Source organism: Chiloscyllium punctatum, chromosome 44 (assembly GCF_047496795.1).
Source record: "Chiloscyllium punctatum isolate Juve2018m chromosome 44, sChiPun1.3, whole genome shotgun sequence".
NCBI classification, from domain to species: domain Eukaryota; kingdom Metazoa; phylum Chordata; class Chondrichthyes; order Orectolobiformes; family Hemiscylliidae; genus Chiloscyllium; species Chiloscyllium punctatum.
This window is the reverse complement of record NC_092782.1, coordinates 24,297,520-24,314,206: the sequence shown is the minus strand read 5'-3', so window position 1 is coordinate 24,314,206 and position 16,687 is coordinate 24,297,520. Positions and strand designations below refer to the sequence as shown.

Genomic DNA, 16,687 nt, shown 5'->3' with positions numbered 1-16,687 from the left:
AGTGATTTCTTTGTTATTGGTCGATAATTGTTCCCTGAAATAACAATGACCTTGAATGAATATTTAGAAGTCAGGCAAAGAAAATTTTCTAAAATTGCCAACAATAGTCTACATAAGTCAGTAGTAGATTAGATTTAAATAGTCTTCCTCATATATATTCATGTAGGGATTAATACATCTGTGAATTGATAAATGATTTGGATGATGGTCTAATGACAAGTGCAAAGGTTTAACTCTGTTCCCCTGTCATTCAAACTTTTGTTGCCTGGTTACATTCTGGTAGCTTGTTGTGGATTTATAAAGGGTATGTATCAGTTAGTATTTAGCCAAGTTGAACGTTTGGAGTAAGCAGAAGCATCATGTTTCAAAACAATGATATTTGATCAGATGATTTTTTTTGTAGAAATGTTTCTTAGCTTGAGCAATTCCTTGGATCTGGAGAGTAGGAAACCCTTTAATTGTGTGTGCTGAGGACCAGTATCAAGTACTCCAAAACACAAAGAAACTGAGTCTAAATTTCCTGCTGCTCAACTGAAATTTCAGTGCTCTGTCAGCATGATGTTGTCAATTGTTAGTCATTTGATGACATTTACTGTTAGATTCATTCTCAGATGGCAGCATTGTTTAATTCCCAGTTGCCCTTGCCAGGCCATTTCAGGGGGCAGTTATGAGTCAAACACAATTCTATGGGTCTGAAGTCCCATTCTGGCCAGACCGAAGATTTCCTCTCCTGAACAAGTTTGGTGTACCACATGTGATTCTCTGACAATTCAGTAAGGCCAATTCATGATGATCACTAATGAAATTAGGATTTTATGACAGAATTATTAACTAATTGAATTTAAATGCTCGCAGCTGCTGTACTGGGAATTGAACTTATGCCGTTTGAGTCTTAGTACTGGCCTCTGGATTAATTGTTCTGTAACATTGCCACTACATGATCATCTCTGGGGATTGTTGGTTTAATAGATATAAGTATGACAGAGATAGAAACCCATAATGTCTTGCATATTCTTTGTATAAGTTAAAACTGTCAAGCAATGGTTTTTCAAATACATGCCTAATACTTTGCAATTACTTTTTATTGTAGATAACTATCGATGATAAATATCAAGGACAATTGTGTGGCCTTTGTGGGAACTTTGACAAAAACAGCAGCAGCAATTATGGTAAAACAAATACAAGGTTGTTTTCCTTGTTAGGTTCGGATTGTTTTAGTTGCTCAGTGTTGTTATCAAGCAATTGCTGACATGGGGATTCTCATTCCTGGTCAATATCATGCAGTGAGTTCAAATTTTATACTTTTTTATTACAGATTCAAGTTTTTTAAATGCAAACAAACTGGATGTTTTGGGCCACACGTGTCATAGCAACCCCCATTCAAGCCACTCATGTGAAGAGAGTTCTGTAAGTTTACAATCAGACATATCTTTTAGAAGTAATGATAACTAAACCTTTAATCTGATGGTCACAGCTGTAGAGATTCAACCATCATGTGGGTTAACCACAGATACATGTTTATTCCTTATCAAAGGTAGGGCAAAGTAATAATGTTACACATATACACACAGATTATAGATGAGGGGTGAGTCCCAGCAAAACATAAAAGTTTGAATTTGGACAAATCAGTCTTTGTAGGTCATTCGCAAGGAGTAGATTGTTGAATGTTGTGGCCGTTTAAGTGGATGTCACTGGTAACATTGAGATTGGTAGTTTGATAATAGATTTTGAGATTCTTTGCTTTGCAGGTTATTTGAAGTTCTTGTGTCCTGGTTTCTTTCAATAAGTACCTGGCTGACAGACACTTAGTGAGAGGGAGCCTGTTCCCTTTCTTTAACCTGCAGTAAACTGACGTTGTAATGGTTGGTTTCAAAACTGTGATCTTTATAGTGCATCAGTCCACGTTTTCAAACATTCGGTCATTAACAAACAGAGTAGGATTGAACTAGTGTTTAACGCCTGTTCCTGTGAATTCTTTAAAGAGGAACATAGGAACAAGTCTTTTGCCCAAACTATTGTCTTTTCTTTAAACCGTGTTCACTATTTTGGTTCTAATTGTTTATGGGTATCTGGGTACGGGTTTATGATCAACTTTTCAAGTGAGTGCAGGGACAGTATTCTCTAGACTAGCTCAAAAAAATTCTGCAGAATACAAAATGATTTCATTGTCCTTATATTGTTTCATTCATGTAGGCATCTCATTAAATTCATCAAGTCCAAATTCGTCATGTACAGATGGATAAGAAGCAAACCCAAGTTAATATCTTTGTGACACAGATAGAAACTACTAATTTCACCCTAGTTTGGCTTTACCCTGGTATCTGGCTCTTTACCTATTTATTCCCTTTATCTCCGAATACCTGATGACTCACAAAGCCTCTCTGCAGAGTTCTGTTGACACTGGCACTTATGGTCCCCAAGGAAGTCTTCACCTGGAAAGTTTGCTAAAGGTGAACATAGAGATCAATGTTTAACCCTCACATTCCAACAAAGTCTTACAAACACACATCAGATTGCAGTTCAGTTTGCAGGGTATATGCCCCTTTTATCTCAATCCCTTTGAAGCTTCCTTGACATTTCATCAGGTTTGATGTTGCAGGCTCTTTCTCTCCAGACAGTTAATTAAGTTAACCCACAGCGAGTTTGGCTGTATCTGTACTTTTCAAAATAAAAGCTCATGTTGGAAATAAAGTTTGATATGTCCATAGGTTACTGCCTGTTATGACATGTATCACTGTCCCAGCTTGCCCACTTTTTGCCTGTGTTTGGCAACTGGTAATTTCACGATGTTGATTAGAAACAGATTTAAAGCTGAGCCATGGTTATCAGGGAAGGACAACTTTGTTGATTGTGGGACTGGCGGCCAAACATGGCCCTCTAACGAAATGAAGGTGAAACCCACCATTATGAGGGTATCATGGATGGGATTGTGCATTTCTGTTGGAGCTCTGTTTGCATGAAATTCTTAATCCTCACCTTCCTGCTTCAAAAAGGCTTTGAATCCATCTATTCTCATGGTTCAGTCCTCCTTGCTATATAGAGTTGTGCAGGGTGCTGGACATTACTATCATTCTGGAGTCAATGCTGGTGCATATTGGACCTTCAGATCCGTCTAAAGCTCAGATATTGGCATCTTCAGTATGCTAACTGCTGGTTGAATGAAACATCTCATTGTTACATGGCTGGGAATCTAGTTATTTTAAATTTCATTGTTTGGTTCCTTCATAGCCATATTTGAAGCAGCAATGCTTATAGCTAGCTGATCTATTTATTTCAAGGTGTGAGATGCTCAGTGAGGTTGGGCTGGAACATTATTTTATCATGGAAACTCCCTCGTAATTTTGCACACAGATACATAATTGTGTTTGCAGACCAGGTGGAAAAGAATCCCTGACAAACGTTCCTGGGTGATCTGCGGGTGATTTGATTGCCCCTTGAGTGTAGTCAATTACCTCATTGCGCTTCAGAGAGGTCAATCAAAGATAGAAACCTGTCTCTCTCAAGACAATTTCTCTCTCAGATCTGAATGCGCTGCATCCCAAATTAAAGTTAATGTAATGTCCTTCTCCATTCAACCTGTTCAGAAATATCATTACATATCTCTGACACAGGTGAGACTTGAACCTAGGCTACCTGATCCAGACGTAGGGACACTGCCACTGTAACATGAGACCTCCTAAAATGTGCTTTTAATTTTTATTAAATCATTTTTCTAATCAACCTATTCAGAAATGTTATTACACACCTCTGGGGCAGGTGGGACTTGAACCTGGGTGTCTCAGTCCAAGGGTAGGGACACAACCCTTGTGCCCAAAATGTAAAAAAAAATTTGACCTACTTTTCAAATCAACCTGTTCAGAGATGTTGTTATATACCTCAAGAGCAGGTACGCCTTGAACTGGGGCCTTTCAGTCCAGAGGTAGGTTCACTACCACTCCACTACAAGGTGGCCCAAAATGTGCCTTTAATTTTGACATTTTTAACTCTTTTCACTTGCTTCTCGCAATCTGCTTCCAAACCTATTTTCTCTTGGAAGACAAAATTGAACTTCTATCCATTTTTGTGCATGCAACATTAACATTAAATGGGTCAATATCTAAAAAGGAAACAAAGGGACCTTATCGTGAACTTGCCTGTGATCGTGAATTAATTTTATAGGAAAAGTAAAGAATAAATAAACTATGATAATTGCTCTTTAGAACCCACTGCCCACTTGCAATATTTGAGAATTCAGATTCATTTGGGTCATAGTAATCCAAAACTGTCAAGAAGTATTTCTCGTTACCAACTTCCCAGACAAGTAATGCTGGATTTTTTAGAGTCAATTGTGTAAAGGTATGTCAACATTTTGGTCCTTAAAGGATGACTGATAGGTTGATTTACTTTCTGGTTATTGTTGTGAACATGGCTGGGGAATGACTCAGTTTAGCAGATTTTCAGAAGTACAGCTGGATCAGTGTTTTGGTTACAGCAGCGAACTCTCGAAAAGGACTCTTTCTCTAAAAGCTTTCTGCCCCTCAGCAGGCTACACTGAAATGAACTCCGAATGTTATCTGAGCCAAGACATAAACATGAGGCTGAGGTCCAGTAAATCTGACTTGAGGCTTGGCTGCATAGTTAGCTTAAACTCTGTGATCTCTATGAAAAAAGGTGTCCTATTGTCCTTTTCATGACTGTCAAAAACATATCCAGGCACGGTTTCTTCTGAGAACTCTAAATGAACCAATTATTTTGACAGGCGTCCTGAAAAAAATGAATAATGAAGCATCTTCATGTCATTATCTTAATCTACCTGTCACCCCTGTCCTGTGACCTGACACAAGCTCCTCTCCTAGATTTGGCTCCTCAATCCTCATCTTCCACCTGGGTAGTGGACCCAATCTTCACCCCATTCTCCACCATCACCTGAACCTCCATGGGACTCAACCACACCCAAACCCTGAAGAGATACATGCATATCTTCTTTGGAAGTATGTGGCAACTAATTTCTCTTGTTATGAATGTTTATTTTCAGCAGTGTGAGGCAATTTCATCTCTATTCTTATCGTGCTTTGACAACAACATGATTGGGCAATACTGGAAGCTTTGTCAGGCAGATGTTTGCAGCTGTAAAGGACCAGGGTGTCAATGCGCAACTTTTGCGGAAATTGCACGGCATTGTAATAAAGCTGTCTTTACGCATTGGGAAAACTGGAGGACACAGACACAGTGTAGTAAGTAGTTTCTGTCCAATGTAAATAAAAGATTGATCAAGTTTTACTCTCAAATCAAACCTGATCTAATGAGTTAGTGTTGCGATAATAACATTTCAATAGTCAAATTAATAAAACTTAAACATTTTATCTTCAGCATTCCCCACCTGTCCAGGGAATCAAACATACAAGGAGTGTGGCCCTTCCTGTATTCCAACATGTACTGATCCGAATCCCCAACAACAGTCCAATGTGTGTGTGAATACTTGTAGCTGTCCAGAAGGTAACTACATGCTAAAGATATTGATGGTCCTGTTGATTTGCCTGTATTATTCAATTATTTAACTACTGCTCAATTCTTGTGACATTGTGTATTAACTGAAGAAATCTGAATTTATTCTGATTGAAAACGAAATGCGAAAGGGCAAAACAATAGCAGAAGCAACTAATGATGGAGATGGAGAAAGACTTTTGTGCAAAACCAAGATATAAAGTGCAAACCCATGGTTATAATGGGAAGACAGCATGCTTGACATTTAAATGTCACCAAAATTAAGTTATACAGCGCCAAACGCAGGGAATAATACAAATGTTGCTATTGAAAACCTCTGGCAAGTCTCCTCTTCCTCCTGGGAGACAGATAGTCTCAATTGTACTTTTTTTGTACTGAAGACACCAGGAGAGGTCCAATAGTAACATTATGTCTGATTTGACACAAATGTTCATAACTCAATGTTGCAGGTTCAGAGAACATATGTGTGAACCTGGGGCAGGGATGGAGATCACGGGTCTCAATGTTGCTTTTGTCTCCAGCCCGTGTGATATCCCTGACCCCCAACCAACACATAAGAGACCTCCTCATAGCAGACCTCCTCGTGCCCCCAGACCTTGGTTACTGGGCCTGGATAGACCTCCTCTATCCTGGTCAACTCCTGGTGCGAATTAAAAAGCACCTTTCTCTAACACTGGTTTAAAAGGTGACAACTCAACTTTTAGAGGAAGTGTTTTTGACTTTACATTTCCTGTTTTGAAGTTTCTGGAAGTACTACTGTTTTCATGTCTAATAGTGAACTGGTGCATCCATCAGTGAGGTCAGGGGATTTGGTAACTGGGAGACACCATGTCATTACATATGGGACGGATGTTCCAGTGTTTCTTGGTCTGCTATATTACTGAGAAACACGGTGGAGGTTGGCTAGCACAGAGGGTCATATCCAACATGTATTTTCAGAGAACACTCCTCATACCTTGGGATCACTGGGAACAAGCAGTAACACGGGCAGACACCAGGGAAACCTGCCTGATCCCTGGACCTCAAGTCTTGTAACACTTTCAGAATGGGAGGCAAAGAAAAACAATGAAAACATGGATTCATAGTTATACAGTACAGAAAACGTCCTTTGACTCATTGAGTCTGCACTGACATCACGACCAGTAAAAGTATGCAAATCCCAATTTCCTGCATTTGTCCCATATCCTTTTAATGTTATGATATTTGAAGTATTCATCCAAATATTCTTTAAAGGTTGGAGGGTTTCCAGCCTCCACTACCTTCCCAGGAAGTGTGTTCTAAATTCTGTAAAGTGAAAATGAATTTCCTCAAATCCCTTTGAATTTCCTGTCCCTTATTCAAAAACCATGCCCTCTCACGATTGACTCCTGAAACAAGTGGAACAGCTGCTCTGTACTCACCCTGTCCATACCCGTTGTAATTTTATACACTTCTGTCACATCCCTTTCTCGTCTTCTCTGCCCTAGAGAAAACAGTCCAAGCCTGTTTAGTCTCTCAATGGCTTAATTTCTCCACCCCAGGCAATATCCTCGTGAACCACCTCTATAATGCTATCACATCCTTTCTGTAATGAGGTGACCAGAACTGCACACAGTACTCCAGCTGTGGCCTGACCAATGCTCCAGCATTACCTACTTGCGCTTATACTCCATGCTATGATGAAAGCAAGTGTCCCATATATCTTCTTAACTATCCTATTCACATACTCCAATGACTTCAGGAAATAACTACCCCAAGATCCCTCTGTTCCTCTAAGCTACCCTGTGTCCTATCATTCACTACATACTCCCTCATCTTGTTTTTTTCTTCTGAAGTGCATCACTTCACATTATCAGGGTTAAATACCATCTGGTTTGCACATCTGACCAACCCATCTATATCTTCCTGCAGCTTACAACCATCTTCTTTACTATTAATCACTCTACCAATTTTGGTGTCTTTGGTAAGTTTGCTTAACATTCCCCCACATTTTCATCCATATCTTTTATGTATATAACAAACAATAAGGTTCTAGTACTGATCTTTGTGGTACATTGCTGGACACTGGCCTCCAGTCACTCCAACAGCTTTCCACACTACCCTTTGTGTCCTGTTACTAAGCCAGCTCCTGATACATCTCGTCAAGTTTCTGTCTATTTGAAGTGTTTTAATCTCCTCAATCAGTCTCCCATTTGGAACTTTGTCAAAAGCCTTGCTAAAAACTACATAAAAACTACATCGACTGAACTTCCCTCATTCACCCACTTGATCACATTTTTGAAAAATTCTAACAAATTTGTTAGGCATGACCTCTGTCTCACAAAGCCATGCTGACTCTGCATAACTAACATGGGCCTTTTCAAGTAGATTGACTTACCTGTAAGCACCTGTTCCCAGTTACTGTAACCAGATCCTGCTCTATTTTAACAAATCCCCCAATCCAAAGCCATCATTTACAGGCCATCTTTTTGTATGTCCAGAACAAATTTGAACCATACTGTCTTGTGGTCAGCATTGCCTAAATGTTCCCCCACTGTTGCATCAAATACTGCCAACATCACAAAGGGTGGAGGTGGGGTGGGTTAGAATTGGAATTTTTTTTATAATGCATGTTTCCTACCTTATTTTGACCAGAAAAGAAAAGAAAACTCCAAACAGCAAAGTTAACGCAGTGATCTAATAAGTTTATTGTGACACAGTAGAGTTTGCACTGTATTCTCATTATCTTGCTCAGGTCTTCCCAGAACTTTGAAGGAGATGCAAATAGGAAATGGAAACTTCAACAATGCAATGAATGGAAAATCAGTGGGTGAAACTATTGAGACCATTTTCAGTGAAAATCCTGTGCTAATGTTTCAAAACCCTTCTTGACCAATGCTGACAGTATGACACTTGCTTATTTTCACCCAAGAAGGGAAAATTAGATGCAGAGATAATCCAAAATGGTAAAATTTTAGCGAAATGGAGATGGAAATATGTGAACCTGCAGACACTCCTCTAAGTTATGCATGATTCTGATGGGGAAATATATCATGCTGCTTCATAACTGCTGGATCAAAGCTCTGAAATTCCCTTGGTGCAGCCTCCTCATTGCAGACTGTAGTCATTCAAAATGGCAGGTCACCAGCACTTTCTCAATCAGAGGTGGGCAGTAAATGCTAGCCTTGTCAAAGCATCCATATCCCATGAATGAATTTTTAAAGAGTAAGCATCTACATGTATATACAATTTTGCTGTGTGTTGCGTGACCCTTCCTCCTAACACCTGAGTTCTGAGAAAGGGTCACTGGACCTGAAATTTAACTCTGATTTCTCTCCACAGTTAGAACATTACAGCACAGTACTGGCCCTTTGGCCCTCGATGTTGCACTGAACTGTGGAACCGAATTAAAGCCCATCTATCCGACACTATTCCACTTTCACCCATATGCTTATCCAATGACCATTTAAATGCCCTAAACTTTGGCAAGTCTACTACTGTTACAGGCAGGATGTATCATGCTGCTACTACTCTCTGAGTAAGAAACTACCTCTGACATCTGTCCTATGTCTAACACCCCTCAATTTAAAGCTATATCCTATCATGCTAGCCATTACCATCCAATGAAAAAGGCTCTCATTGTCCACCCTATCTAACCCTCTGATTATCTTATATGTCTCAATTAAGTCACCTCTCAAACTTCTTCTCTCTAATGAAACAGTCTCAAGTACCTCAGCCTTTCCTCATAAGACCTTCCCTCCATACCAGGCAACATCCTAGTAAATCACCTCTGAACCCTTTCCAAAGCTTCCGCATCCTTCCTTTAATGCAGTGACCAGAACTGTACATAATGCACCAGAGTTTTGTACAGCTGCAACATGACCTCATGGCTCCAAAACTCAATCACTCTACCAATAAAAGCTAACATATCATATGCCTTCTTAACACTCCCGTCAACCTGGCTTGGCAACTTTCAGGGATTTGTGTACATGGACCCCGAGATCTTTCTGCTCATCTAAACAGCCAAGAATCTTACCATTAGCCCAGTACTCTTTATTTCTGCCAGACCTGCTGAGCTTTTCAGCAATTTCTATTTTTGTTTCTGATTTATACAATTTGCAGTTCTTTTGGTTTTTATTTATATTTTCTCTGACATTAAAATTTCTGCAGTACTGTTGAAACTGTACCCATAATAAGAGTATTGCAACATTTTGCCTCCTTAAACAAAAAGTGTGTACATTGCCTTGTGAATTAATGTTCTTGTATATTAATGTTTACTTCTTTAAGGGAAAGTTCTGGATAATGTAAGAGGCACTAACAGGTGCATTACAGAGAGTGTATGTCCTTGTGAATACAGTGGGCAGATCTATCAAGTTGGAGAGATCAGAAACACTTCGTGCCAGTCATGGTATGGTTTTCAGTCCATTTACTATCTATTGCCCTAAGTGTGCCTGTATTTCTGTGGAACTACAATTATTTTGTTGTTGCTTCTTCTTTTCAATCACAGCGTTTGTGAAAGTGGAAAATGGACATGCTCTTACCGCCACTGTCCTGGGAGGTGTACCATTGAAGAAGCAACATATTTTACAACATTCGATAACACCTTCTACAGTTTGGTCGGAGATTGTTCATACTATGCAGTTTTAGTACGTGTGGCATATTAACTGTTGAAAATTAAGTTTACAATGTTAAATCAATTAGTTTTATTTTAACCATTTTCCTTTCCCAACAAAAACAGACAAATGACTGGAATATCGAGGTAACGATCCATCAGTGTCAAGCAGCATTTAAGCAGGCATGCTTGCAGCGTGTTACCCTAATGAAGAATCAGGTGAGAATTTGTCCAGACATTTCTTTTTATTCTTCATTTCCATCAATATTATCGCTAAACTGCTGAATTAACATGTCTATCTTTTTTATAGACCAACATTGTCTTCAACAATGATGGCAATATATACTTAGATGGAAATGAAGTTGCAAGTCCTCTGAGAACAGGTTAAAAAAAATCTTTGCTCCATTTTATAAGATAAATAACTAAATGATTAAAGTGAATTAAAAATGTACTTTTTCTATTCAACAGGAGAAATAATAATATTTTGGCAGTCCTCACACTTCATTCAAGTAGCAACAACATTTGGCCTGAAAATGCAAGTGCAGATTGATCCAGTTATGCAGCTTTACATCTCGTTGTCTGACGATGCGAAAGGAAGCACCAAAGGTTTGGCTCAGAAAGAGGTTCTCGTTGATAAAAGACTCAGTTTACAGCTCTGCCTTCAAAGGGAAAAACTCAGAGTTGAATTGGCTCCACACATTAAACAGCTTGATGACATTTACACAAAGCTCCTTAGCTAATACTTTGAGTGAAGAGAAAACTTTGCCTGGCATAATTAATAGGCTGAGAGCAAAGTGCACATTAATACGGCAAAGCCCCCATTTCCAGTTGCAACCTCATGAGATCCATGGGATTAAAAGAAGGGGCCAATGTTTTCCATGCTTACTCCATTCAGAATATAAGATTTAACCATAAATAATAGTAAATTAAGCAATTATATAAGCTTTAGATACAAAATAAGATATACTTTGCACCTTTCACCTCTTTTCTTCATGCTATACATTGTAACAGTTGCATTCCAAACCTTCTGAGCCTCTTCTGCCTTCCCCTTCTTTCCTCTTTACTATGAATAGATTAGCAAAATTGCAGCTTGCTGCTGTATTCTGCTCTCTTCCCCAGATATGGCAGGCTCTCATTGGTGATACTACTCAGCCTCTATTGGCCATGGCCCATTCTCCATTCAGTTGCTCTGCCTCCAATGGTTACTTTGTGTACAGCCCATTTTGTGACCATTCCAACTCCTTTACTCTGTGTCCTGGTTTTCCACCACGTTTATGGGCAAAGGATTGGGAAGTTTCAAAGGGATTGCTCAATATAATATGATTACAATAAATGATTTTGCAAATGAGGTTTGGCAGTCCTCAAAGTTCATTCAAGTGGCAACAACATTTGGCCTGAAAATGCAAGTGCAGATTAATCCTGGCAAACGTCCTAACACAGCCATGTTAAACACAGACATAGATGTAAACTGCCATAATATATTGATATTTCTGAAATTTGAACTCAATTTTGCTTCACAAAGCTATATGAGTCTGATTAAGTTTCCTTATCTCCCAATTAAATATTGTAGAACTTTGAAAGTGGTCAGAGTGGATGTGATGTAACTGCTCTCTTGAGATGATCTGTACTGTTTGTTTCCCAGGTTTATGTGGCACTTTCAATGATGATGCCGATGACGACTTCCTTTCTGCACAGGGCATTGTGGAGAGTACACCCATTACTTTTGCGAACTCCTGGGAGACTGAAGACAGTTGTCCTGAAGCAACAATACCTTCTCCTTGCATCAGTTCAGAAAATGGTAACGATCCATTACAGTAATAGTCAGTTTACTTTGGAATTTTAAAAAATTAAGACATCAAAGTAAATCATTTGAAATTCAAGTTTGATAATGAGGTGATTTAGGAAAGTGCTCTTTCAACTACTGTTGGAATTTCAACCTGGTGCAACCAAATGGAAAGGTCTTTTCTCTATTGACTACAAGGAGTTTTTTTCAACAATGTTGCATTGATTTTAGGTTACTAAAGCATTGTCTTCAAGAAACAAACCCACAGCATAAAGTTGCTCACAATCCTTTATACATTTCGCAATGACCAGCAGTATCATTAAAAGAAGATGGTTGATTTTGGATATGGAACCATTCAAATTTGGCCTGTGTAGTGTTGACATCCAGGCACATTGTTGAGGCAAACTACTGTTTCCACTGCTTAATGAATTGATTACATGAAAGTATAAACTCAAGGTGGTCACTAGAAGCATATTGTGGGAAATCTGTAGTAACATTTTGTGTCAAAATGAATTTAATACTCAGGAGACCTTAATATAAATGATATTGGAGAAGAGGCAATCCAAGCAATTAAGAGAAATTTGGATACATAGCTGAATCAAAAAATAATCAGAAAAGGAAAAGAGTCTCCCAATGTATCAATGCTCTACAATGCTTATCAACTGGCATTGGTAATGTTTCCTTAATAAATATGCTTTTTAAACACCTCAATAGAATTGATTCTTAAGTAGATAAGGTAATAATTTTATCAAATTGTCTCTTGAATAACTCATATACATAATTTATAAATTTCTTAGTTGAGGTGAGTTTTGACACCTCCAGTTTTGAACCACATCGACCTAACAAATGTCTTAATTCTTAATCCATGATATAACAGTTCTATTTTAGCTTTTTCATATCTAAAACATTATCTATATTTGTCGCCCTTGTGTGTCCTGCTCAAGTCCTCTTTGAGACAGAAATGCAGGCTAACTTACTCTTTGCTCAGTCCTTGTAACTGAATGGTAGAGCCCTTTTATATCAGTGCTCAACCCTGCATTCCAACCCTGCCAGCTGGTGAGAGCAATGGAAGATCAGGGACCGCAGTGCACTAAAGGCACTTGAGAACTAGATTCAGTTGGTCAGAAACTGGTTTCAGGGAAGGGTGTGAGGAATGAAGGTGGGGACATAAAATCATTGAGAATGGAGACTGGAGGTAGGCTGGTTTTGAGTAAATCAGAGACTGGGAGGTACTCAATTTGGGAATTGGCAGGATTGAAAGTTGAAGGTCTGGGAGTTGGCAGGCACATTCCTGTTCCTCCTGGTTTCGCATTCATATAACTGCAACAAAGTCATACCTGGTGACCCCAAGACCTGGTACACATAATCAGGTGTGGTATACCCAGTATACCTATTTAAACCCTGCACAAAGACTTACAGATTATATTGGAAGAAGGTAAGAGTGAAACATTACCTTCACGGGCGGCACGGTGGCACAGTGGTTAGCACTGCTGCCTCACAGCGCCAGAGACCCGGGTTCATTTCCCGCCTCAGGCGACTGACTGTGTGGAGTTTGCACGTTCTCCCCGTGTCTGCGTGGGTTTCCTCCGGGTGCTCCGGTTTCCTCCCACAGTCCAAAGATGTGCAGGTCAGGTGAATTGGCCATGCTAAATTGTCCGTAGTGTTAGGTAAGGGGTAAATGTAGGGGTATGGGTGGGTTGCGCTTCGGCGGGGTGGTGTGGACTTGTTGGGCCGAAGGGCCTGTTTCCACACTGTAAGTAATCTAAATCTAATCTAAAAAAAAAAATTCCTGATCTTTGTTGTACTGCCATGGTCTTACTTTGTTACATAAAAATGGATCTTCAACGATCACAACACATTCAGATTCGCAAAGCTAATTTGACAGGGACAGTGTTAAGACATTCGTTTTAACAACTGGATTATAGATTCGAGTACCTCAGGAAATCTGAAGGATGCTACTGCATCTAACTCTATTGTACACCCCCAGATGTGGGCCATTCATCCAGGGAAAATATCAGCCATTATCTCTTCCAGTACTTTTTCTTTATTGCTATTAATTTCTCTCCCTCATAAGAAACTCAATTTCCCACAGTTCATAGGATATTCTTTGTGCCCTCAGCTATGAAGATGAACAAAAAAACACATTGCATGACATGCCCACCATATTCTTATTCCTCATTATAATGTTCTGTGTCTCTGACGTGGAAATGTTCAGTTTCACTGTCACTAACCTCTTTCTTTTCACTGATGTAGGTGTTTTTTTAATGTAGATAATAAAACGTGATTCGATATTACAGGTGTCAAAACTCACCTTTACTAAGGAATTTATAAATTCTGCATTTGGGGAATTCAAAAGACAATAATAAAATTATTTCCTTATCTACCTAAGAATCAATTCCACAGAATTGTTTAAAAAGTATATTTCTTGGACTCAATATAGAATCAATGGTACAATTTCTTGCTTTGATTTTTATTTACCAACTGACAAGCATTTCTCCTCAGAAAGTAGAACTCTAAGCTGGCATACAGGTGGTTCTACTGTAATGTATGTTCCATCAATGCAAATTCAATATAACATGATTGACAAATTGGGGACACTATTTCTAAAGCACAAACTTTTAAAATGGGTGTTGGCTCTAAAGCAATTACATCACCAATACTTTAAACGCTATCACTAAAGCATGATTTTTCTATAACATGGGGTTACACAAGAACTATGGAACAACTCTTCGTGAACAAGAGATATGAAAGTGTCTTTTAGTCTGAGAATAAATAAGAAGACTCCATTATACATGTTAATGTTTGGATACAACCATTAAAAAATAATGACACTTTGAAACTTGATTACAGAAATCTACGCCAAGCTGCATTGCTCCCATTTAAAAGATCCAGCAGGTGTATTCTCTATTTGCCATTCGACAGTGGATTACATGAAATACTATCAAGTAAGAGTTCAATCTTATAAATTCTGTCAGTTGTTATCACTTGGTCATAGACGCAAGTCACACTCCAGAGACCTCACCGTATAATTTAGGTTGCTACTTCATTGCAGTAGAGAGGGTGTGCTGTATTATCAGGCATCATTACCCTTCACAGGTGAACATTTCAAATAGGAATGGATCCTCATAGAGGCAGGGAGACTCATGGAGGTGTGAAAATGGTAGCCAGGACCCAAATGTGAGATTCCTATTTCCTGCTGCCTCAGTTGTCTTCAGAGCAGGTGAAGGTTGTGAGCTGATATCCTGTTTCCCTAATTGGCTGGCTCCGTTGCAGGGTAGGCATGTTAATGATAGGAATGGCAGAATGTAGAGAAGCATATCTTAGAATGGAAGATATGAAATGCCAGTGAAGTGGGTAGAGGGACATAGCATGGTGTAGCAGTAATGAGAGGACATGAGATTTGCTGCATGTGGGTTATGGAGGTTGGGCTCATTAGATGACAGGGATAGGGCATGTGTGTATGGGGAGGGCTAAAGGATCCTACTATTATAGGTGGGAGGAATTTCTTTCACACTGATATGGGCCTTTTAATCAACCTGCTTCTGTATCCAACAGCCCATGTGCTGCTTATAAACTTGTTCTGGGGACACAAGGCCAACCCATCCTTCTCCAGAATGGAAATGCCCTCTTGGCAGATGGTTTCTCCCGAAGTGGGTGCATCAATCCAGGAAATACCCTGACTCCTAGTAACCAGCTTGAAGGTGAAAATTCAGTCCATGAATTTCCTAATGGTGCTGGCCAGCAGTTAGCCCTCAAACAGCATCACGAATGCATTTAGTCTGATAATTTATGGTATCATTTGTGAAATCTTACTGTGTGGAAAGTGCTTGGCGCTCTTAACAAAATTACAGCAACACACTTAATTGGCTATAAAATGCTTTTAAACATCCCAAATTAAAGAAGTGCTTTATAAATGCAAGTATGATTGCTTTCTTTCTAGTTAGAAATTATGCATAAAGTCTTGATAATTGTGATAATTGATGGAAAGTCAATCAGCTGAAGTTTTATTAATTTGATCAAGGGATGTGTGTGTGATAGGCCAGGCCAGCATTTATAGCCCATCCCTAATTGTCCTTGAGAAAATGGTGAAAAGTTGCTTTTGTGAACCACTGCATTCCATGATGTGGGGTCATTATGCTCCCAGTAATGTTGGGAAGAAGGTAAATGAATTGTGGCCTAGTGATATGGTTCCAAATCAGCATGGTGTGGGGCTTGGAGAGGAACATGCAGGAGATGGTGATTTCATTTCACTTGCTACCATTGTCCTCCGAGGTGGCAGAGGTTGCAGGTTTGGAAGGTGCTGTCAAAGTAATGCTCCAGAATAAACTATAATGCAGTACATCTCATGTACTCTCTGTTGAGTATTAATAAAGAATAAGACAGCACGGTGGCTCAGTGTTTAGCACTGTTGCCTCACAGCACCAGGGACCTAGGTTTGATTCCACACTCGGGTAACTGTCTCTGTGGACTTTGCATGTTCTCCCCGTGTCTGTGTCCTCTGGGTGCTCCAGTTTCCTTCTGCAGTCCCAAGATCTACATGTGAGGAGGATTGGGCAATCTAAAGTGCCTGCAGTGTCCAGTGATATGCAGACAGGTGAATTAGCCTTGGAAAATGCAGGGTTAAAGGGAAAGGATGAATCTGGGTGGGATGCTCTTTGGAGGGTTGGTGAGGACTTTATGGACCGAATGGCCTGTTACCACCGTGTAGGCCTTTTATGATTCTATAATGAACAGAAGTTTATTACAGAATAACTCACACAGAAACAACACATCAAAATCTACAAAACTGAATTACGATCATGTGTACCATACGTTGTGAATGGAAATTAAAAATAGAATTTTATTACACA

At 39.3% G+C, this 16,687-nt stretch overlaps 1 protein-coding gene across 12 annotated transcripts in view; it reads left to right on the top strand.

Annotated features, from left to right (window-relative positions):
- Positions 1–16,687, top strand: part of LOC140466807 (mucin-5AC-like) — a 167,408-nt gene that overhangs the window by 11,356 nt on the left and 139,365 nt on the right. For all 12 annotated transcript variants that reach the window (XM_072562449.1, XM_072562452.1, XM_072562444.1 and 9 more), the window contains exons 5-15: positions 1,091–1,169; positions 1,316–1,407; positions 5,015–5,213; positions 5,350–5,475; positions 9,730–9,850; positions 9,950–10,088; positions 10,181–10,273; positions 10,365–10,437; positions 10,523–10,660; positions 11,697–11,852; positions 14,688–14,782. In XM_072562449.1, the coding sequence (XP_072418550.1) occupies positions 1,091–1,169; positions 1,316–1,407; positions 5,015–5,213; positions 5,350–5,475; positions 9,730–9,850; positions 9,950–10,088; positions 10,181–10,273; positions 10,365–10,437; positions 10,523–10,660; positions 11,697–11,852; positions 14,688–14,782 (1,311 nt within the window). The remainder of the gene's footprint in view (positions 1–1,090; positions 1,170–1,315; positions 1,408–5,014; positions 5,214–5,349; positions 5,476–9,729; positions 9,851–9,949; positions 10,089–10,180; positions 10,274–10,364; positions 10,438–10,522; positions 10,661–11,696; positions 11,853–14,687; positions 14,783–16,687) is intronic.